The 23729-nt window shown below is 38.8% G+C and overlaps 1 protein-coding gene across 1 annotated transcript in view; it reads left to right on the plus strand.

The window, feature by feature from the left end:
* Pcdh15 (protocadherin related 15) overlaps positions 1 to 23729 on the plus strand; it is a 428603-nt gene that overhangs the window by 197750 nt on the left and 207124 nt on the right. The window contains exons 14-15 of the mRNA XM_051153212.1: positions 12575 to 12654; positions 19590 to 19683. Coding sequence (XP_051009169.1) covers positions 12575 to 12654; positions 19590 to 19683 — 174 coding nt within the window. The remainder of the gene's footprint in view (positions 1 to 12574; positions 12655 to 19589; positions 19684 to 23729) is intronic.

A 23729-nucleotide genomic window follows, 5' to 3' on the forward strand; every position in this document is an offset into this window, starting at 1 on the left:
AATGGGTGCGGGATTTTGCCAAATGCTTTTTTTGGCATCTAAGGAAATGATCATGTGATTATTTTTATTTCAGTTTGTTTATATGGTAGATTACATTGATGTCTTTCCATATATTGAACCATCCCTGCATGTCTGGGATGAAGCCTACTTGGTCATGGTGAATGATTTTTTTGATGTGTTCTTAGATTCAGTTTTTGAGTATTTTATTGAGTCTTTTTTGCATCAGTGTTCATAAGAGAAATTGGTCTGAAATTCTCTTTCTTTGTTGGGTCTTGTGAGGTTTAGATATCAAGGTAACTGGTCATAGAATGAATTTGGTAACGTCCCATCCATTTCTATTTTGTGGAGTAATTAGAAGAATATCGATATTAGCTCTTCTTTGAAGGTCTGGTAGAATTCTGTGCTGAAACCATCTGGCTCTGGGTTTTTGTTTGTTTGTTTGGTTTGGTTTGGTTTTTGTTGTTGTTGTTGTTGTTGTTGTTGTTGTTGTTGTTGTTAGGAGACTCTTGATGACTACTTCTAATTCTGTAGGAGAAATAGAACAGTTTAATTTGTTTATCTGAACCTGATTCAACTTTGGCAAGTGGAATCCATCAAGAAAATTGTCCATTTCCTTTAGATTTTCAAAATCATATAAACTTTTGAAGTAGGACCTAATGATTCCTTGTATTTCTTCAGTGTCTGTTGTTATGTTTCACTTTTCATTTCTGATTTTATTAATTTGGATAGTGTCTCTCTGCCTTTTAGTTAGGTTGGCTAATGGTTTGTCTATCTTGTTGATTTTATCAAAGAACCAGCTCTTGGTTCTGTTGATTCTTTGAATTGTTCTCTTCATTTGGAATTTATTGATTTCAGCCCTGAGTTTGATTATTTCCAGGCATCTATTCCTCTTGGGTGTTTCTGCTTCTTTTTTTCCCCTAGATAATCCAGATGTGTTGTTAAGATGCCTATATGAGATGTTACCAATCTCTTTAGGAGGGCACTTAGTGCTATGACCTTTCCTCTTAGCACTGCTTTCAAGGTGTCCCATAAACTTGAATATGTCATACCTTCATTTTCATTGAATTTTAGGAAGTCTTTAATTTCTTTCTTTATTTCTTCCCTGACCCAGTAGTCATTGAGTAGAGAGTTGTTCAGTCTCCATGTGTGCATAGGTTTTATGTTATTTTTGTTGTTGTTAAAGTCCAGCTTTAGTCCATGGTGGACAGGATATGAGGGTGTTATTTCAATCTTTTTGTATCTGTTGAGGCTTGCTTTGTGACCTACTATGTGTCAGTTTTTCAGAAGGTTCCATGAGGTGTGAGAAGAAGGTATAATCTTTTGTGTTTGGGTGAAAAGTTCTGTAGATATCTTTTAGATCCATTTGATTCATGACATCAGTTAGTGTCATTATTTCTCATTTTAGCTTAACTTCTGTTTCATTGACCTGTCCTTTTTTGAAAGTGGCATGTTAAAGTTCTCCCACTATTATTGTGTGGGGTTGATGTGTGGTTTAAGCTTTATTAATATTTCTTTTAAAAATGTGTACCCTTGTATTGGGGACATATACATTCAGAATTGTGATGTCCTCTTGGCTGAATTTACCTTTGATGAGTATGACATGTCCTTCCTCATCTCTTTTGATTATTAGATATTAGAATGGCTACACCAGCTTGCTTCTGTGTCTGTTTGCTTGGATACCTTTTTCCATCCTTTTACCCTGAGGTAATGTCAATCACTGAGATGTGTTTCTTGAGTGCAGAAGAATGTTAGGCCTTGTTTATACATCCATTCTGTTAGTCTGCATCTTTTTACTAGAGAATTGAGGCCATTGATATTGAGAGATATTAATGACCAGTGGCTGTTAGGTCCTTTGATTTTGATGATAGTTGCAGTAGAGTTTTTGTCTGGTTATGTTTTGCTACAGTGAAGTTATCTATTTTCCTTGTTATCTTGGTTGGAATTTGTAACTTTGAGTTGGAATTTTCCTTCTAGTAACTTCTGAAGGGCAGGATTTAGGCATAAGTACTGTTTGAATTCTTTTTGTCATGGAATATCTTGTTTTCTCCATCAATGGTTATTGAAAGTTTCACTGGGTATAGTAGTTTGGATTGGCATCTGTGGTCTCTTAGTGTTTGCAGGACCTCTACCCAGGCCATTTTGGTTTTTATGGTCTCTGCTGAGAAGTTAGGTGTATTCTGATAGATTTGCCATTATATGTTATTTGGCCTACTTCGCCTGCTTCTTTAATATTTTTTCTTTGTTCTATACATTTTGTGTTTTGATTATTATGTGGCAGGAGGATTTTCTTTTCTGGTCTATTCTATTGGGTGTTCTGTAGGCCTTTTGTATGTTTATTTGCATCTCTTTATTTAAGTTGGGGAAATTTTCTTCTATGATTTTGTTGAAAATATTTTCTGGGCCTAGGAGCCAGGCATCTTCTTTTTCCTCAATTCCTATTATCCTTAGGTTTCATCTTTTTGTGGTGTATTGATTTCTTGGATATTTTGTGTCAGGAATTTTTCATACTTAACATTTTCTTTGATGGTTGCATCACATTCTTCAATTGCAGCTTCTACACACAAGATTCTTTCCTCCATCTCTTGAATTCTGTTAGCGAAGCATACCTCTTCATTTTTTTCTCTAAGTTCTCTCATTCCCTGCTTTCTTCTGTCTGTGCTTTTATCATTGGTCCATTTTCATCTTCAGATCTTGAACTGTTTTATTGATTTCCTTCATCTAATTGTTAGCATTTTTCTGAATTCTTCCAGTGATTTCTTTATTTCCTTTCCATAGGCTTCTGTCATGGCCTCTCTAAGGCCCTCAATATGTTTGGCTGCATCTTCCTGTATTTGTTTACAGATTTTATTCATTTCCTCCATTATCATCTTCATTACTAAGTCATTTTCTTGTGTTTCAATTGTGTCTGAGTACCTAGGGTTGAATTCTTTGGGATAACTGGGTTCTGGAGATGCCAATATTATTCTGGCTTTTGTTATTTGTGTTTTTTTATTTTACATTGGCCTTTAGTCATCTTGTTGTTTCTGACATTGGGAGGTAGTTTATGGTGTCCTTCACTGGTCACTGAGAGTAGTTCATTGGTGAGTGTCTATCGGTCAAGACCCCTCACCTGTGGGGATTAGGGAACCCTTCCCTGGGTCAGCAAGTGACCTGGTTTCAGATTTAGGGGACTTTACTCTATACCCTGGGCTGTGCACTGGGCCAGCAGATCTGGTGCCAGTGCTCTGCAGCCCAAGGTTCAGTCTGAGATAGTATAGATACTATCTGCCTTTGGTTGGGCTTTGGAGACCCTGCTCATGGCCACAGGACTGTGGGGCTTTCTGTGGACTGGCAAGGTGGTCTGAGGTCAGATCTACCTGCTTGCCTGGGTCAACAGATCTAGATTGTGGTGCTTCACTGCCCACAGTTCAGTCCCAGATATAGAGTCTGAGATATAGGGCACAGCTGCAGCTTACAGGCAGGTATGCAGCCATTTTCTGGGCACCCATCCTTTGTGGACCAGTTGGGTGGCCTGGGGCCAGATCCACCTGTGCTCTTCACCATGTTGACCCTTATCACCTAAGGCTCTCCAGATCTTGTGATCTGTAGCTCCTAGCCGGGTCACTAGGCTCTGTCCAACCACTCAGACACAGTACATAGTTTGCACCATCATCATCTATAAAATTTATTTATTTATTTATTCACTTTACATCCCAATATTAACCTCCTCCCTCCTCATCTCCCAGTCCTACCCTCCCTTTCCCCTCCCCCTCTCCTATTTCTTTGAAGAGGGGAACCCCTGCCCACACACCCAAAGTCACCAAGTCTCACCAGGACTGAGTTCCTCCTCTTCCCTTGTGGCCTAGCATGGTAGTCCCACCAGGGGGGATTGATTGAAAAGAAGACAACAGAGTCCATGACAGAGACATCCCTCTTTCCCCTTATTAGAGAACTCACATGAAGCCCGAGCTGCCCATCAGCCCCATCTATGTAGAGGACCTAGGCCCAGTCCATGCATGGTCCTGGGGTTGGTGCTTCAGACTTCACAGGCCACTCTAGGCCCTGGTTTGTTGGCTCTGTTGGTCTTCTTATGGAGATCCTGTCATTTCTTGGTCATTTTATCCTTTCCCCCATTTTTCCCATTAGACTCCTTATGCTTTGCCCACTGTTTGGCTGTGAGACTCAGTATCTGTTTTGAACAGCTGCTGGATGCTGTCTCTCAAAGGACAACTCTTCTATGCTCCTGTTTGCAAGCATAGTGTATTATCATTAATAGTGTCAGAGGTTGGCTCTCTAGTGTAAGGTTTATTGTTGGCTTTTAAAATGGGTTAAAAAGTCAACTATGACCATGTCGTAGTCAACTTCTTGTTTCTGATTCAATCTTGTTTTCTGTTGTTGAACTGTTCACATTGTCCTTGTCTTCCTTCCATTTCTGTTGATTATACATATATCAAAATTTATCATGTGTAGATTTTCCAGACAGTTGTTCTTTATAGCTCTGAGTGATACTTTGTATTTCTATGTATCAATGATTTTCATGTGTTTGGACATTTGACAACTTTTGTTGTTCATTTCTCATTTTATTCCATTGTAATGGGAAATAATGTCTGAGATGGCTTTTTTATTGAAATGTGGTTTGTGGCTGAAAATGTGATCAGGCCTAGTGAAGGAACACATCAGTCTTATGTACTCCTGAGAATGAAATGTATCACCAGCTGTTATAAGAAGTGATGTGATCTGTCTGTGGCTCTCAGGTCAAGTTTTTCATTTAAGGCTGCGCTTTTTGGCCTGAGTGTCCTGTCCTGTTATTAAAGTGGGGCTATAAAGTTCTCAGCTGTCCTTGCATCAAAGGCTATTCCTCCCCCAAATATAATAATGTTGACTTTATAAAGTTGGGTACTTGGTGTGAGGTACAGTTGTTAGAAGTTCTTACCAGATTGAGTCATTGATCAATATATACATTGATTATATAATCAATTATATACAGTGTATTTTCTCTATATTTGTATAATGTTTGTATTGAAGTCCATTTTATCTTTTACAGAAATAGCCATTCCTGTTCTCTCTACTTCCACTTAAAGACAGTATCCTTATAAATCCCCTACCTTAACTCAGTTCTTTATATTATACCATGCATTTTATGTTGTTCTTTTCATGGGATATTGAATATATTACCCTTAAGAGAGGACATATTATTGTCAACTATATTTTGGGTCTTTCAAATTCTGCACATGAATATCTCAGGAATCAGGAAAACTAAAGTTTTCATTTTGCTGAGTTTCCCAGGTCACTTTCTTTGTCTTGGCCATGGGGGAATTCTCATACTTTCAAAGAGTGTTCATAAAATTTTTTCTCATCAGTCTTGGATGCTATCTTTATTCTTTTCATTTTCTTGTTTTTATGGATTTTTCAATACAGTGTTTCTTCATGTAGCCCTGGCTGTCCCAGAACTTGTTCTGTAGACCAGGCTGGCCTAGAACTCACAGGGATCGAACTGCCTCTACCTCTCTGAGTACTGAGATGTGCCACCACTGTTTCTCTTGTCATTTTCTTTTCTTTTTTTTTTTTAATATTTGTTTATTATTATGCATACAGTGCTGAAAAGGCCATCAGATCACATTATAGATGGTTGTGAGCCACCATGTGGTTGCTGGGAATTGAACTCATGACCTCTGGAAGAGCAGTCAGTGCTCTTAACCGCTGAGCCATCTCTCCAGCCCTCTCTTGTCATTTTCTAAAACTGGAATTTTCATCTGACTTAACATTTGAGAAGTCCTGTCCTCAAGATGCTCTTTCTTCTGCTTGATCCACTCTTTTGGTGAGGGGCTTACAGATGTCACTCAATTGACTTTGTGATTTCCTTATTCCAATATTATTTCTTCTTGAACATGATCTCTTATTCATTAGTGAGTTTCTCATTAGCACCATGATCTTTTTATAAATGATTAACATGGTCTTGTATTTTGCAGATTTTTTTTTTACATAATCAGTTTTCAGAGATGTCTTTTAGACAGTAACTTAATTTTCTTCCTTTCTTTTATTTATTTGTTTTGAATTTACTAATAAAATGGACGGTATTTGTAGGGTTTCTTGGAAATAATTTAGTACTGTGTGTGAAGGACTAATAAAAAAGATTATGGCCCCGACAACCAAAGGGACCAGAAGTCTGGATTTTTCACTGCGTGAATCAGTACAACAGCCATGCACAAGGCACAAAGAGTGCCCTCAGTGGCCACAGGTCTTCTGCCGCATAGATTCAGGACTTTCTCATCCTCAGAGGCATGAGAAAAAACCATTAACACATCCACTGAAGAAATTGATGAGGCAGTTTGATGTATGTTTTGGAGTAAGAGTATATTTGTTCCATTTCTTGTTTTGTTGTGGTGGTCAAAGTGCCTGACCGAAACAGTCTGAGGAAGGAAGGGTTTCTTCTAGGTCATAGTGTTGGAAGGCTTGGTCCATGGTGGCTTGTGCCTATGAACTTTGAGAGAACGAGGTGGTGGTGTAAGTGATGGGGAGATTATTGACTGCGATATAGATAGGTAGCAGAAACAGAAAGATAGCAAGAAGCAGCTATCTCCATATTCCTGCCACACGAGACCTACTCCTCATAGTGGGACCTACCTCATAAAGCTTCCCACATCCACCAATTAGGGTCTAACCTTCCAATACATGAAACTCTGTGGAGGATACTTTTTATCATTTCACTTTTCATCCTGATTGTAGCCCCATTCCTCGTCACCTCCCTGTCTCTCCCTCCCTCCCTCCCTCACACCTTCTCCCACAAGCCTGTAATGACAGGAACTAGAAACAGACAATATCTTGAGGACTTAAGTGTTTTTTGAATAATGAGATTAGACTAACAAAGCGGGCAATGAGATTGACATGGAGCAAAATAGGGGAGGGATGTGCATTAGTGTAAAACGAAGACCTTCACAAGGAAGGGCAGCAGTCAATACAGCCTAATGCATAAGGTGTTGAAAGGAGAGCTGGGTAATTTTCAGAAAGTTCTAGAAGTAGTAGTGAAGAACAAGGTAATTACTACAAGACTCACACCTTGCAAGGGGATACTCTTCCTGTGGAGAATTGACCCCGATTCTAAGAAGAAAGTGATTGAAAGCATTGAGGACATGGGGTTGTATGTGAATGTCAAAAGTTCTTTCACTTTTAAACATGATACTTTATCAACATGGAGGTAGGAACAGGAACAACAGATCTCGCCAGACATGAAGGTTGTGCGCACTAAAGGGTATGGTGTGGGAGATCTAAAGTGTCCCATGGATGTATAGGGTGGCTAATTTGAGTATTTCTGGTACGTTTACATTTATCTTGTTCAACGTTCTTAAGAGCCAAACCCAATTAGGACTGAAAAAATGTATTTAGAATAAATTAAGTTCTATTGTGTCCCAACATTACTAATTTTGTGTCCTGAGAAAAAGAAAACAAAAAGGCCATTGAGACTGGACCTTGTAAGCATTCTCTCAGAACTCCTGGAATCCAGGGTGTCTCTCTTTTTTTAATGCTCTCTTTTTTTAATGCTCCTAGTTTCCAGGCATTTCCCCATGTAGAACAAGTAAATAGAGATTTGCTCCAGCCACTATGCATGGCTGAGTAAGCACATACTCTAGGCTTCAAATGTGCTCCTTCCTAATCCCGTTGGCAGAGACTCTTCTCTGGCCTGAAGCATTTTGTGTAGCTTCTTTCGTTGCCAACCACACACTCCCACTAGAAAGCGACATGTTTGGGGGAGTTACACCCTTCCAGAGTGTTATTTTCAACATCTTCATATTTTGAAGCATATTTCCAATCCTGTCACATATTTAGCTATACTACAAATTTAGGAATTGCGTATTACATGTATTTACTTGACATATTTTGAGTATTTAATATGTTCTTGAACTTAAACTTATCTTGAAAAGTGATAAAAGTGATTAATTCACATTTATATCAGAAAGAATAGCCAATGTAGCATTCCTTCATGTAAATAGGGTATACACCTTAATGTAGCCCCAAACCCAATCATGAATGTATCATCTTATCAAAGGCCCAACACTTTAACACCAGCAGAAGGCACATGTTTCCAGACAGTGTTACATACAGCACGTGCGTGTGTTGCACTGCATACATGTAGAAAAAAAGCATCCAACACACAAAAGGAAACAATTTTTTTTATAATCTTTAAAAAAAAACCAAGGTGCTGTTGTGCTAAACTGAAAGTTTCAGTTCTTGCTCTCAGTTAGTTAGTAGCATCCGTCAACACCTGTTTCTTCAGTAAGAGGCAGGCTCATTTAAAGCTGTTGGTCTTGTGTCTCCTTCAGCATCCCCACAGGCTGGTACTTTGTCTTAATATCCTCAGAAATGTTCAGAATCATTCTGTGTGAGTAAGGACACTCTACCAGATGGCATTTGATGGCTGTGTTCCTCTATAACTTGACAGAATATAGATTCGCCTCTTTTATACATTTTTTTCCTAGAATCCAAGAATGTCGCTTACTTGAGTGGTTTTGAGAGATTTTTGTGCCCCTAACATGTGTACATGTATATCTATAATAACAACTGATAAGAGAGGATGCCGTGAATATGAAAGAGAGCAAGGACGGGCGTATGGGAAGGTGCAGAGGGAGGAAAGGGAGAAATTATGTAATTATATTATGATCTCAAAAACAACAACAAAAACAAAAAAGAAACTGGCCGTTTTATAGGATATAAATTAAGTCATCTGGTTGTTTTCAAAGGTACTGTTTGTCCTTCAAGCAATAATTAAAGAAAAACTTAGCTTTATTAGAGTCATTAAATTGAACACATATCAGCAAACGGATGACTAAATGCTATCACTCGCTATCTGTCCAAAGTCAACATCATTCAGTCATTTAGCTTGAGGTCAGTGACCAAACAAACAACACTCCGTGTCTTCTATGTACCAAGCTAACAAGCACTGGACTCTTCCCAAGACCCACCGGGCCTGTTCTGCCTCTCTCTGCAGCACTCCTGGCAGGATTGCTTTCCACAGGCCTGCTTTTCCTTCATATTCAAGCAAGTACTGGGGTTTCACACCCTAAGCCATGCTGTCCTGATCACTCTTCATCAAGGGAGGATGTACCAACATCTCCAGATGTCTTTCCTGGATTGTTTCACAAGGATATCAATACTCTGCATTTGAATTAACGATTTTGTTCGCCCTTTGCTCCCTGGTACCATGTAAGCTGGGCAGGCAGAAGTTTATCTGCAGTGTACATGACTCACCTTCCAGGCTTTGGCATAGGCAGAGTGCCTCCTAAATACAGAGTTAACTAAGGAGAGAATATGGTCGTCATTGTGTGTCTTTTTTTAACCTGAGGTATCTTACCTTAGAATAGATGACAGCCAGGGAGCAACCTAACAGCTGATTCCAGGACTCCCAGCGGATTCTAGGTCCAGTGAGGATATGGAACTTTTGTTACATATTTTTTTTTGTTGTTATTTGTTACTTATAATTATTACCTCACTTTTCAAAATCTTGAAAGGGGGGACTCATTTTTTACTGGATTTATGAAAAATAAATATATAAGAAATATATTTGCAATAAGGAGGAGTGATTCTTACTTATTACATGAAAAAAAATGTATTTTATGACTAAGCTTTCCCTTTTCGAGAAAAAACAGTCACTAATTGTCTCTAGATTTAAAAAGGCACAACATTAAATTAAGTAGAACACAAAGTACTCTGGTTGAAACTGAAGGTAGAAATAGTAGCATAATTGGAGTCCCATGCATGTTTTATTTACCAGTAAAATTTCAATTAGCCTTCCATAAAATTGTAACTTCCCAACACGACAAAAGAATAATGCAAACAAAGTCATACAGTGTTCAGAGACCTTCACTCCCATTAACATGGATCGTAGTCTCTCCTGCACATTAAAGTATTCATGGGATGGCCAGTGAGTTGGCTCAGTGGGTAAAGGTGCTGCCACCAAGTCTGGTGGAGTTAGATACCAAGAACCCACATGATGAAAAAAGGAGAATCAACTCATCCACGTTGTCCTCTGACCTCCACACTCATGCCTCCTCACATGTGACCATAAACAAATGAACAAACAAATAAATAAATAAATGTACATTAAAAAAAAATAAGATTCAATACTCTGAGATGGGAGTGTAGCTTGGTGGTAGAGAGCTTAGCAGGGTTCTATTCCTAGCAGTGCAAACAAAGATTCAATATTGATCAAGACTTAATATTGATTTACACAGAATCCCTGTTTCAGAATCTATATCCTTGCAATTTTGAAAACTTAAAGTGATATCTTATTCCAGAAAACAAAAAAAAAAAAAAGAAAAACAAACAACAACAAAGAAACCCCATCTACAATCCAATCAGCAAACACAAAGGACTTAGTAACAGGGACAACAGAGCAAGTGACTAAAGTTTTAGTGTCAACTTTTCATAATAAAGGCACTCTCCAAGTTCAGACTTTTTTTTTCTACATACAGAAACAAAGGGCAATAATCTTTGAATAAAGGAATTTTTTCCTTACTTTATGAGATTTTTTTTCGTAGCTAGCTAACTTCATAAAATTTAGAATTGTATATCTAGATTTGATATTTTCCTAGGCTTTCCTCATCCTTTTCTATGCATGTTCCATTTTCTTCGTATGTGTGCACTTGTGGCAGAACATTTACCTGAAAGAGGAAAGTATGGGCCTGGAAGCGATTACTTTGTTAAGTTAATTGAAAACTCATCTCATCGTGAGGATGCAAGAGTAAAACCCAGGGCTTGTTGCTAAGATACTGTTTAGCGCGACAGCTGAAGTAGGTCCATGGTGAGGAAGATGGGTGGCACAGTCACCCAGATACAGCAAGCGTTTCCCAAACAGCCCGTGGAACTTGCCAATGGGTTAGAGGAGGAAGTGGGGCTAAGTGGCTGAGGCGAGCACAGGTGAAGCGCGTCGGCCTGAGAAGGCAGGAGGATGCAGCACATTGGCTAAGGGAATGGAAGATGGGCAGAGGCGTGAATTGAAGAATAAAGGCACTGGTCCTTTCTGAGATGTGAAGCAAGGAAGTAACAGGTTCTTAAAAGTACTATTACTACATTTATTTATTCGTGTGTATAGTGGGTAGTATGTTCATCTGCATTCTATAGTACACGTAGAATAATCAGGGGGAAGTTGCAAGAGTCAGTTATCTCCTTGTACCATGAGGCTCCTGGGGAGTGTAGGCGCTCTTGTAGGTACCTTGACACACTGAACCATCTTGATGGCCCAGCAACAGATGCAGAAGGACATGAGTCACAGAGAGCAATTGATGACACACGGGGCAATTAGACAGCATCCTGTAGTACAGGATACAAGATATGGTAGTTTATTACAGACTGAACTGTAACGATTCAGATGTCCCTAGAGTCTGGGAACACATAGTCCTGGAGGAGTTTCTAGCTGTGGCTGCAGTGTGGCAATTTAGAGGGATGTTGCAAGATCAGGTCCCATAACACAGCCGATGGCTTGACCTGCCAGTAGAAATGGCTAGCGTGCCCACTGGCTCATGGATTGCATACTGGACCATGACTGTCTGGAATACTTAGTATCCAGTGGCCACCCCTCTTCTGAGTCCTCCAAGTCCAAGGCAACAAACAATCCCTGCCGGGGCACAGCCTGATATCTGGTGAGGAACATACGGTAGCTTATCTTACCCAAGGGACATGCTGTGTCTGAGCAGTGACAGTCAGACACAGTTCGTCACACCCTGTGGATAATCCCCTCTCCCTTGACATCCGTCACATGGCATTGAGATTCCACTCTCCACCCATCGCTCCCCTTTGCTGTTCCTCACATGACAGTCAGCTGGCTTCCCTTCCCCGTCCAGGACTTCATTAAGGGATTTGATGGCTCTCTGTAAAGAGAAGTTATTAATAGGTAAACTTAGACCTCGCCACACAACATGGTTAGCTCTCTATTTTGGAGGAGAGAGACCCAGAATTCAGTGTCAGAAGGTGCGGGTTTTGCTTCTCAGGGAAGGAGAAAACAACAGCACAACAAAATTAGTTAAATTTATCGAAAGTTTGCAATATTCCAAATATTAGCCTTGATATAGTGTCTCAATTTAAATCTCTCTGCTTCTATTATTATTTGTGCCATAGCCCTCTTCTTTATGAAAGAAGAAATTGGGAAATAGTCACAAAGCTCATAAGTACAGTGTAACTTTGAATTCAGGCTCTTTGGTTCTATATTCAAGACTTTTAGTCAGAAACTTTTACAGATTTGAATATGATCTTGATGCGTTTTAACCAGGAAACAAAGTGTTTAAATAATACATTGACACTCTAACCAGTGATGTAGGTAGCGTTTAGCATATTTGTTTATGTTTCAGGCCTAGATGCCTAAAATTAAAATCGCTAAGTTCATTAACTTGTATCAATTAACTTCTATCTCGCTATTACACCCGCACACACATAAAATTCCTTGCACTGTAAGAATGTAAAAAGTGCATGTCAGAAAATTCCAGGTTCATTATAAAATGCTTTATTCAGCCTCTTGACATTAGGTCACATGTATCTCTTAACACTAATAGATAGTTTGCACATCCTGTGGTTAGTTGGTAACTGGATTATCTTCTCCTCTCGGAAGGCAACAGATCGGGAAGGAGACCCCATCACATACGCCATCGAGAACGGAGACCCTCAGCGAGTCTTTAATCTTTCAGAAACGTAAGTTACAAGAAAATGATTTATACTTGATTGCCCCCCATTAATGTCAAACAACATGCTGTTAGCCAGAGGACAGACTCTCGGCTGTTTGTCGTTTTATTTTATCTTTTTTTTTTTTTTTCCTATGAATGTTAATAAGCACTGGGGGTGATTCTAAACTCCAAACCTTTCCCTGGAGACTGCTTGTTTACCTTAAACAATTGTACCAAGTAAAATTCACCGAGGTGGAAAAATTTCACTTGCAGGCAAAGCCGGCGACTAATTAGGCGCCTGTAAAGTTGTCAGCTGCTCACAGTGACTAGGGCATTTCTACAAAGAGTACAGCACTAATTTGTTCATTAAAAGGGAATGTTGGCTACCAGGAGGGTTACATCGCATCTAAGATGAAATAAAATTAAAGCACCTCAGCCAACACAGGGTAAAGAAGTCCTCAACAGCTTCTGCGTCACAGATATGGCTGTCAGATACACTGGGCCAGAAGGCTGAATATGATGCTTTAATGTTATAATTTTGGGTGACTGTTCAGGCAACAAACTGTCTCTGTCATTTTTTTTTTTTTTTTTTTTTCACTTTGGAAGCTGCTAACCTGCACTTCCTGTTTACCCAGGTAATCAATTTTATTCCTTCTAAAGTCTCTGATGGGGTTGGAGACCAGATAGTTTAGTTTTACAGTTAGGCTTAGTTGTTTAGGGATTAAGATGTTTTTAGGTCTAGATGGATGTTTTAAGTTGATAATGACGAGATATGCTAGATAATTGATTTACATCAGAATTTTAGACACACCAAGACAGGAAACATGTTTTCTTCAAGGCTGTCAAATACAAATAGCCAAAATACTATGAATGTAATATATATAAAATTCCTAATTGTTTCATGGTTCCTCTTGCTGTAGGTAGTTTATTGTATATATGTGTAATAATATAAATGTATATGTAAATTATATTTGATTTTAAAAACTGTAAAAAAGAAAGAAAGGAAATAATAAACTTAAACTGATAACGTCAAAACTGCAAAAAAAATTTTTTTTTAAAAAATCAAAGCACCATTTTGGCCTTTCTGATGTCAACATATCAGGGATATCCAAGCCATAGCTGTCGGAATGGAAAATGGCACTGGAGCAGATGGTCATTGTACAGACATCACATGCTCCACTCTGCACCGTGGTGGCAGTGAGGTTGGGGGACTTTCTGAAGAGCAGAACTGATGTTCTGCGTCTGTTGCCAGTGTCTTCTTTCACTGAATGAAGGGGGAGGTGATGTATCCATGGTTACGATAGAGTAACCACCGCCTCTGTCTCTAGAACACAGGGTTCTTAATCAAGCGAGCTGGCCACATGTGGGTCTATCAATCTTATGACAAGCACAATTTGACATAGAAGAGGATTTTATGAGAAAAAGTCAAGTCACTTCAGAAAGCCATAGGTAGACACGTAACAGTTTCTCCCACCTCTGGACTTAAAAGTATGGATAAGTAATTTATACTTAATAATAGAAAGTATTATTTATTTGAAAATTCCTCCGCAGATACATTAAAATCATCAATTGCCCACAGTTTGTAATTTCCACTACAGGTAATACTATGAAAAAAAGGTGTTTATTAAAATGGTAGCATTGCTAGGGTCAGAATGCACACCAAGACTTGGGTAGAGTTACAATGAAGAAACACCCTAACACTTGCCAAATCTGGCCCAAAATCATCTTAGCAAGAAAGTTATCCTTTTAGCTAGTGAGTTTGGGACATAGCAAGAAAGAATGAAGTTCACTCTTAACATTGTCCTTAAAAATTAAATGAGAATGGGCTGTGGATCTAAACACAAGAAGTAAAATTTCAGAACTCTTAGAAGAAAAGTTTTACTATATGAATGAGACAGAGTGCCACCCACATATAAAGCACAAAACTCCCAAATTATTAGTAAGAAAGTCTATTGAAGCTCACCCACAAATTTAAAAAGAAATAAGTCTCAAGAGGCACTACCATTGAAACAAAAAAAAAGCCACCTACACGCCTACATAAAATATTTTAATGTATAAGCTAATAATTATACATCAAAATGCATAAAACTCAAAAGCAAAAAGAAAAAGGGCCTGATTAAAAATAGACAATAGCGTGAAAGCGGGAGGGAGGGAGAAACGGAAGGACACAAGTGATGGGATGACAATTGAGTTGTAATCTGAATAAATTAATAAAATTAAAATCTAAAAAAATAGAAAAAGTTTTGAAGAGACTCCCCTCCTCTCTCTTATTCCCTCATTCCTCCTCCTCCCTGCCCACTCCGTGTGTGTGTGTGTGTGTGTGTGTGTGTGTGTGTGTGTGTGTGTGTGAATGGTAGTCAATGAGCACATGGAATTACACTTCATTCAGTAAATGCAAATTAAAGCTGTGACTATGTAGGAGGAGTTCACCTTCAAGTAAAAAGAATATGAAGAGCAAGCCAGAGTCAGAACTTGGAGGCTGTGGAGCACTCACAGGCTTCTGTGTAGAATATATGCTTTAGAAAACCAGAAGCTTTCTCCACGTGCTAAACAGAACATAGCCATAAAACTAAGCAAAGCCATAGCTATGTGTAAAATATGCAAAGTAATCTTCACTGCAAACATATATACAGGCAGGACAGAGTAGAAAACAGCTCACATATTCATCCACAAGGGAATAAACAGTGTCATTTATCTACACAGTGCATTGTTATTTGTTGACATAAGAGAATGACCAGCTAGGACGTGATTCAGCAATGGGCATACCTTGAAAACACATTTATAAATCCAAAATTATCCTATAGTTCTATTTCTTGGAAGTACATGGAATAGGTATACACACACACACACACACACACACACACACACACACACACGACTCTCGAGGGAACAAAAACTAGGAGATGATGAGAGTGAACAGGAGCCATCTGGCATACAAACACGTGTCTGGCTCCTTCCGCCTACTTAGCAGATGTATCTGTTGCCCTTCGTTGTCTACCTCTGCACACCATCGCACTATAAACGTACACAACAATGTGCTTGCTCTTTCATTAGTGAGCATTTGGGTTACATTTCTGCCTTTCAGTTATCGACACTGTGATAAGCGAACATGTGTGTCTAAGGACATGATTTGGGGTTTGTTTTTGACTATATACTCAGAAGTAGAATTGCTGGGGCCTATCAGAATTCTATGTCTTAATTATTTGAGAGATTACTAAATACTCTCATCAGGGTCTGAATCGTTTTATATTCTCAGTGCCGAATTGCAAGCATTTCTGAACTATTTTATGTTCTCACTGGCAATGTATGAGGATTCTAATTTTCCCATAACGTTGCCCACACTGACTATCAAGCGTTCTTAACTGTGGCTTTTCTTCTTTGATTCTGACTATCAGTAGGTGTGAAGTGATGATAGTTCTGTGTGGCCGTTATTTGCATTTCCTGCATGAGTAGATAATGAAGCTGAGCACATCTATGAGCCCTTTCTCTGGGTACCTTCTTTGGAAAACCATTGGCTTAGATCGTTGGGTGCTTTTTAACTAGGTCCCCTCCTGGTTAGTTGCATGAGTCCCTCAGAGTTCTGAAGCCACATACAGATATAGATATGGTGGATATAGAATTTCAAAATGCTTTCTTCTGCTTCATGATCTTCTCACTTCATTGATAGTGCTTTTTGACAGGAAATTGTATACTTTTGATAAAAGTCCAATATAATTACTGTTCCTTTGTTTTGTGTCTTATCTACCAAAGTCATTGCTGAATCCAAATCATAAATGTTGTCCCTAATGTTGCCATAGGAGCATCTTTTGGGTTCATTACCAAATATACAATTATACAATTAATATGTAGTATATACTTATTATATAATATTATATATTAATATATAATATCTGTGTTATATATAGATATAATAATATAAAATATAATATTATTAATACTTTTGAGTTAATTATTACATACACATAAGTAGCATCATTTAAATCTATTGCATATAGATGTCCATTTTCACATAATAATTGACTTAAAATAAGTGTTCCTGTTGAGTGGTTTTGATACCTTTATTGAAACTCTACTGTTGGCATAACAGAATGTTCTGGAGCCTCAATCTTGTTCATTAGATAGTCCAAACTTCTTTGTAATGCTCAGACCTCCCTGCAAACTGTATGCTGGGGTTTTTACCCAGGATCTTGAGATTTGGTGTGCTCTGCCTCGGGTGGCAGGTTCTTTGTTACCTTCAGTTGTTGTCAGGAGTGCCCAGTACTTCTCTTCCTTGGGTGAGTGCTGAGTTCAAGCAAGTGAAGAGTTGACTTTCATTTCTTACGGCAGCTGGCAGCTTTAGCTAGGACAGCTACAGTTCCTTGTGGAAAGTTATAGGTGTGCCCCTCCATAGCAGAGTCTGGAACATGAGTTCTCTTTACCCTCCTCCCAAGACCACTGGCCCTCTGCTTTCCTAATACAGCTAATTAAAGCCTTTCCAATAGAGTTCCTCATGTTACGGTGACTCCCAACCATAACATTATTTTTGTTGCATGCTTCATAACTGCAATCTTGGTACTGTTATGAATGGAAAGCAAATAGTTGTTAACTTCCCTTTCCCTTGTGTGCCTTTCATCTGGATTCCGAGGCTGTTGACTATCTGCTGGACTCTCCATCCAACCTGACTCTGACTCTGGCTGCTTGGTGCTTTGGTGTTCAGTGGGAGAGGCGATGTCTTTGGAATGCCTCCTTCACCACACCCACTGCTTCCACTTCTGAGCCGTGTTTTCAGTCCCGGGGAACTTAAACAGCACTATCAGTGTGGTTTTTAATCAGAAACTATGCTCGTGTACCATGTAAAGGTATTTTTGCACTTCTGATGCAGAGAGTGTTCCTGGCCGTGTGGCCTCCATCAGCTGGCAGGAGAAATGTTCCTTCAAGCCAGCTTTACCATGAGCGCTGTTCATATTTTCCATCGACACATCCTCCTGCTCTGAATACTCAAAGACACTATCTACTTTTCATTCTCCCTGCCAAACATTCCCCTATAGTCAACTGTCTCACAACCATTGAGTCAAAGGCATATAGCAATAATGCTTTATCTCCATTATAACCATATAAAGAAGAAAAATAGATATTTATGTAAAAACCAGCCCAAAATAGAAAGTCTAGCCCCTTTCTAAGTTCATGCCCAAGGAGAGTTACAGAAGAGGATGAAGGACATTAACAACCGAAAACAGAATAAGACCAGAAACAGTTCATTTCTCTCTCCTTGCACTGCGGCTAAGTTGACAGACTTTACTGTTTCTTGTGGATATGTTCGAAAAGCCAAAACTGCCTTACTTTTCTCTTTGAATAGTATCACAGGATGAGATCCCCTGAGGCATCTGCAGTGCAGAGTTGACCCAAACCTGCTTACTGTGAATGCGTTCTGGAAGGAGTTCTCAGTTGTATGAACTAAACAGTTTCCAGTCACTGTTTCTCAGTCCTACCATATGCTCTGAGAGCTCCCAAAGTCTCCATTGTCAACAGAAATTCAACCAAATGAGTTACTGTGTCCCCAGCTCCCGTCTGTAGCCTTGACTCTGTCTTCACTGCCCCTTGTAGTGAGTATCACATAAATTCCATTCTCAGCATCAGTGTACTTAAGTTTAAAGCAAAGCCTGTTTATCAGCCAAAAGCACACTAGGCTTTTCTACTTGATGAATACCTCAGTGTTTTCTTCTGTTAAGGTTAACTCTTCCATAGTGGGTGGCTGATGAAAAAAATGTCATTTGCAGCATCCAGTGTAAAACACAAAAAGACATGTTGAGCTAATTTTGAAGTCCAAATTGTTATACATATTACATTGGAGAAAAGCATTCAGAGGGGACATTTATTCTGGGTAGTAAGGGGTAGAATTAAATAATTCTAAGAATGAGAATCTATTCAAGTATTGTTTATAAGGTATTTAACAGAGATTGAGAATCATTTTGAATTTCATAAAAATAGGAAAATGATATAATTGCTGATATAGCTACAACCATTTTTAAATATAATTAAATAAGCAGATGAGCACTGTAATTTATTATAAAGAATGTAAAATACACAATGATTCCTTTTAACAAAACAGTTATAGATTTAAATATGCTTATGAATATAAAAAGAAATATTAAAACGTTGGCACACAGCCCACAGATTTAATATAATCTTTGAATTGTTTGATTTTACTAAGTTCTATTAACGTGAGATGCAAAGAAAAATGGGCCATGCTGTGGAACTGGTCAAAGGGAAAGAGTGTCTCCACTCCCAGGGTGAGCATTTTGCAGTCAGTGGGAAAACAAGACATGCTCCTTAAAAAGGACAATTCCTTGCCTGAGAATTACAATGTGGCTAGGAAACAAAGGAGCCTTTTACTTTGAAAAGATGACACACAAGGCAGCTATCTTTCTCCCAGCAATGAATTAGGCATGATGATTTTGTTTCCTTTGGTTTTTCCCACTAGAACATAGAGAATCCTCTCTGTGATCTCACTAAGGTCTGCAAGTTTCCGTGATGACTAAGAATCTCAACAGCTCTGAAGTGTCACTTCCAATTTCAACCTGAACCCTAGAATCACTTTAAGACACAGCTTATGATTATATAAAAGTGGATAAAAACAATAAAAAAAATTAGTTTTTCCCAATAGACCTTCTTCTGCTCCATGACACCTATCAGATAAAAATAGGCAATAATTTTATTTGTCAGAAGGAATAGAAACCAATAGGAGAGGAGGACAAGCAAAGGTAAGGGGCAAACATGGGTTAAAAGGAAGTGGCAGAAGTGAGAAATGGGGGAGGAAGGGGGAGGGAGAGGTATGAAGGTAGAAAAGAGAGGGAGGCAGAGGTGGAGAGACAGGAGAACAGATCTGCAGGGACCTTCATATCCACCTCAGGAAAAAGAGCATCTCACATTAACACTGTTTGTTTGTTTGTTTGTTTGTTTGTTTGTTTTTCTTTCTGCCTCTAGCACTGGGATTCTCACTCTAGGGAAGGCGCTAGACAGGGAGAGCACAGACCGTTACATCCTCATTGTCACAGCCTCGGATGGCAGACCAGATGGGGTAAGTGTGATGGGGAGGGGGGACCGCAGGGGGCGGTGAGTCCTCTGCCCCAACACTCTGTACCATGTGTCACGGCTACACTAGCCTTATCCACCCAGAGCAAACGCCTTTCCCAACAGACGTACCCACCCTCCGAAACTGTCTGCGCACCTCAGATTTTGGTTTGAGGATCAGACCGTTGTGATCCGCAACCTTACCATCTGATCATTGTAACTCAGTGTGTGCCTGTGGGTGTGCAAGTAAGTACACAAGTGCAGGGCAGGGCTCAACCTCAGGTCTTGGCTCAGGAGCTGTCCGCCTGGTTTTGGAAGCAGAGTCTCTCACTGGGAACTGGGATTTCAGGTTAAGCTGGCTGGCCAATGAGCTCAGGCATCTGTCCGTCTCAACATCCCTAGCATAGGACTTACAAATTGTGTGTCCCCGGTGCCCAGCTTCTATATGGATTCCTCATGCTTGCAACACACAGACTTCACAGACTAAGCTGTCTCCACAGCCCCTGTGTTTAGTCTCCTTTAATCAAATGCTTTGACGTGTCAACTCAACCAAGTTGCTAGAAATGACTTTGAACCCATTAGTTGAACTGGTGAGGGTCAGCCAGCTCAATAGTAACATACCCTAGTGTCCTTGAAATGACTTCTTTGCTCTGTATGGCACCTAGCCTGAGTATAAAAGAAAGTGTTCCTAACACGTACATCTGGGTGACTGCTGAGAAAATTGACCAAGCTGAGAACATATCAAATTAGTATCGAATATGATAATCTTTATAAAAACAAGAAAAATAGAAATAATTGGTCATTAAAAAATATCCCCATAAAAACTATTGGCTTTTTAAAGTCGTTGATAGGTACTGTGCAGAAAATAAATCCTACAGTTCCAAGAATACAAGACAAATGAAAGAGTGGAGGGAAACAGCCTAAGACTGGTTTTACACAGAGAACGCGGGCATGTGTGTGTGTGTGTGTGTGTGTGTGTGTGTGTGTGTTGATTCATAGCACACCAGTGTTCCACGAAGGTGCAAGAGTCAGTCTCTAGCAGAAACCTGGAGCTTGACTAACAGTTAAAGATTCCTGAGTCTCCTGACCAGCCAATAGCTGAAGGGGAGTTCTAAGGAAAAGGAGGAAGAGTTATTGAAATAACTATTTAGAGGGTATAATTACAGTGAATGGCACTCAGGTACAGGACACTCAGATACAGGACAAAGCAAAGGATTCGCATAGCTTTAATGTAAGTCACAATGTCAATTGGAAGTTAACAGCAGTGGATCTTTGAAGCCTGGCATTAAAATTGGTTAGCCATCAGACTTGCAGTCTTCTCTTTTTTTTTTAAGGTTTATTTATTATTTACACAGCATCCTAGTTCCATGTATGCTTGCCTGCCAGAAGAGGGCACCAGCTCTCATTATAGATGGTTGTGTGCCACCATGTGCTTTCTGGGAATTGAACTCGGGACCCTTGGAAGAATAGCCAATACTATTAACCTCTGAACCATCTTTCCAGCCCCAGTCCTGAACTATTTTCAAAAGTTTCTATTAAAAATATTGAAATGTTTGGACGTTTAACCAAACATACTCAATTTGAATAATTTAATCATGTATGTAATTTGGAGATAAATTTATATATATATATATATATATATATATATCCAATATATATATATATATATACACACATATATTTTTTTTAATGGGTGCGGATCTCTGCAGAGTCCAACAGAGAGCCTCGGATAACCCTGGTGCTAAAGTTACAAACTTACAGACAGTTCTGAGCTGTCCTAGGTAAACGGCAAAACTGAAGTCAGGATCTTGACAAAAAAACAGCACAGATTCTGAGCCACTGAGGCTGCTGGGGAATACACTTTCACAGGGACATGTACAGGCAGTGCCTGAAGAACAGACTATACAATGCATCCTAATGTACTCTGTAGTCTAATAGCACTTCTCCTATTTAAACATGGGATTTAAAATAAATGTATAGTGAGCATGGGCCAGGGGTAGTTAGGTTTAAATTAAAATTTTTAAAAAGTTAAAATTACTTTGTATGAAATAACTTGCCAGAGTAAATGTTTTAATGGCAATTCCCTGTCTCCATGAATGGTGGTGGGAAAATAGGGACAGCTCACACTGCATTTCTCATCGGCGATTTCAGAGAGAATGCTGTTGGCATTTAGTATGACTTTCTTACATTTTTCCCTTTCTGTTTTCATTCTGAATAATTAAAAACCTTAGTAAGCTAACTATGGTTTGTTATTACAAATATGTAGAATGTATTAATCATCATAGGTGTGAGTTATTTCTTTCTCACATATTAATAATTACCTTCGTTTTGAGTTCCTACATATCTGTGCAGTGGGATGTTGACTCCCTTGCACATAGGCCAAGGAGTGGCATAGCTGAGTCATATGGTAGACTAGGTTTAGCTTTTTGGATTATCCATACAGTTTTCCATGGTGGCTGCACCTGTTTGCAATCCCACCAGCGCTGAACAGTGGTTCCTTGTTATTCACATCCTAAGTGGTGTTTGATGGCAGTTGTCTTCTTCAGCTCGGCCGTTCTGATTGGGATAAGGCAAAAAATCTCGAAGTAGCCTTCACCTGCATTTCCCAAATTGCTAATGAGGTTGAATAATGCTTTTAGATGTTTCCTAACTATTTTAATTTATTCTTTTGAGAGCTGTCTGTGTAGAGCCATAGCTTATTCTTTTCAAATATTTTTTATATTATAAATTTTTATTATTTTTATGTACATGGGTGTTTTAATCTGCACATATGTATGAGCACTACATATCTTCCTGATACCTACAGAGGTCAGAACAGAGGACTGAAGCTTTTAGGACTGGGTCCACCCTTGTGAACCACCACATAGCTGCTCCACTGACCATCAACCTTGGGTCCTCTGCAACAGCAACACCTACTCTTAAAGACTGAGCCAAGTCTCCAGGTCTCATTCCCCAGTAGCCCATTTTAAATTGGATGATGTGTAACCTCGATTCTCTGTTTCTGAGTTCTTTGTAGATTCTGGATTAAATGTTCAGAATGTACTTTTAAAATATTTTAATTTTTACCTATGTCTAAACTTGTTTTCCTTTTTAAATACTTTAACCTTGTTTTCTGTTTTTCTTTTATTAAAAGTCGGTTTTTGCTCATATAATACATCCTGATTAAGGTTTCCCGTCCCTCTATAACTCCCAGGTTCTTCCTATGTCCCCTCCCATGCAGATCCATCAACTAATAAGACCAGAGAGCTTGATCTGTAGCTCTATGCTACAGTCTTTGCCGAGCATGCACAGAACACTGGATTCCATCTACAGGTCCATGTGTTTCTCCTCCCAAATCTCTTAATAAAAATTTATAAATAAATATTTTCATTTATTTATCAATCAAATTTATTTATCATCAAAAGGAAATCATCATCACTCATGCACTTAAATTTTATATATCTTAATTATCTTCTACTTTAAAGCTAGCTTTTAACAATTTAAGAAATTAATTTAATAGGTTTGGTAAGGTTTATAATGTAAAAGGCAACAGAGGTCATACACATTTTAACTAGAATTTTTTCCAGTTGAGAAGTTATTTGAGTGGATGATTGTACATTGCTTCCCAGAACGTGAATTCCTTGGAAAACCAAGGATGTCACATCAGTTTCTACTTAAGAGCCATCATAGTCAAAGAAAATAAGTGTATAAAACAGCTGCTATAGAAACAGCTACCCGCACTAGCTGAGAACAGAATATATATTTTTAGCATTAATTTATCATTGAAAATACAATAAAAAGGAGAATCAAAATGGCTATCAAGCATGGGTTATCAATGAGCGTGTAGTACGAAAATACAGAATTCCTAACTAGTGGGATTGTAAGTGACATAACTTTTGAGTAAATAATAGCAAATTTCTCAGTAAGAATAGTTTCCTCACTTATAAGGTTTACTGGTTTGATATCTGTTTAACTGTCATATTACAAATTGTCTTATAGAATTGTGAAAAGGGTCCCTTTATTATACCTTTATTTGCCTGGACCATGTTTTAACATCTAAAATCTTTTAAAACC

The sequence above is a fragment of the Acomys russatus genome, chromosome 11 (genome assembly GCF_903995435.1).
Source record: "Acomys russatus chromosome 11, mAcoRus1.1, whole genome shotgun sequence".
Taxonomy (NCBI): domain Eukaryota; kingdom Metazoa; phylum Chordata; class Mammalia; order Rodentia; family Muridae; genus Acomys; species Acomys russatus.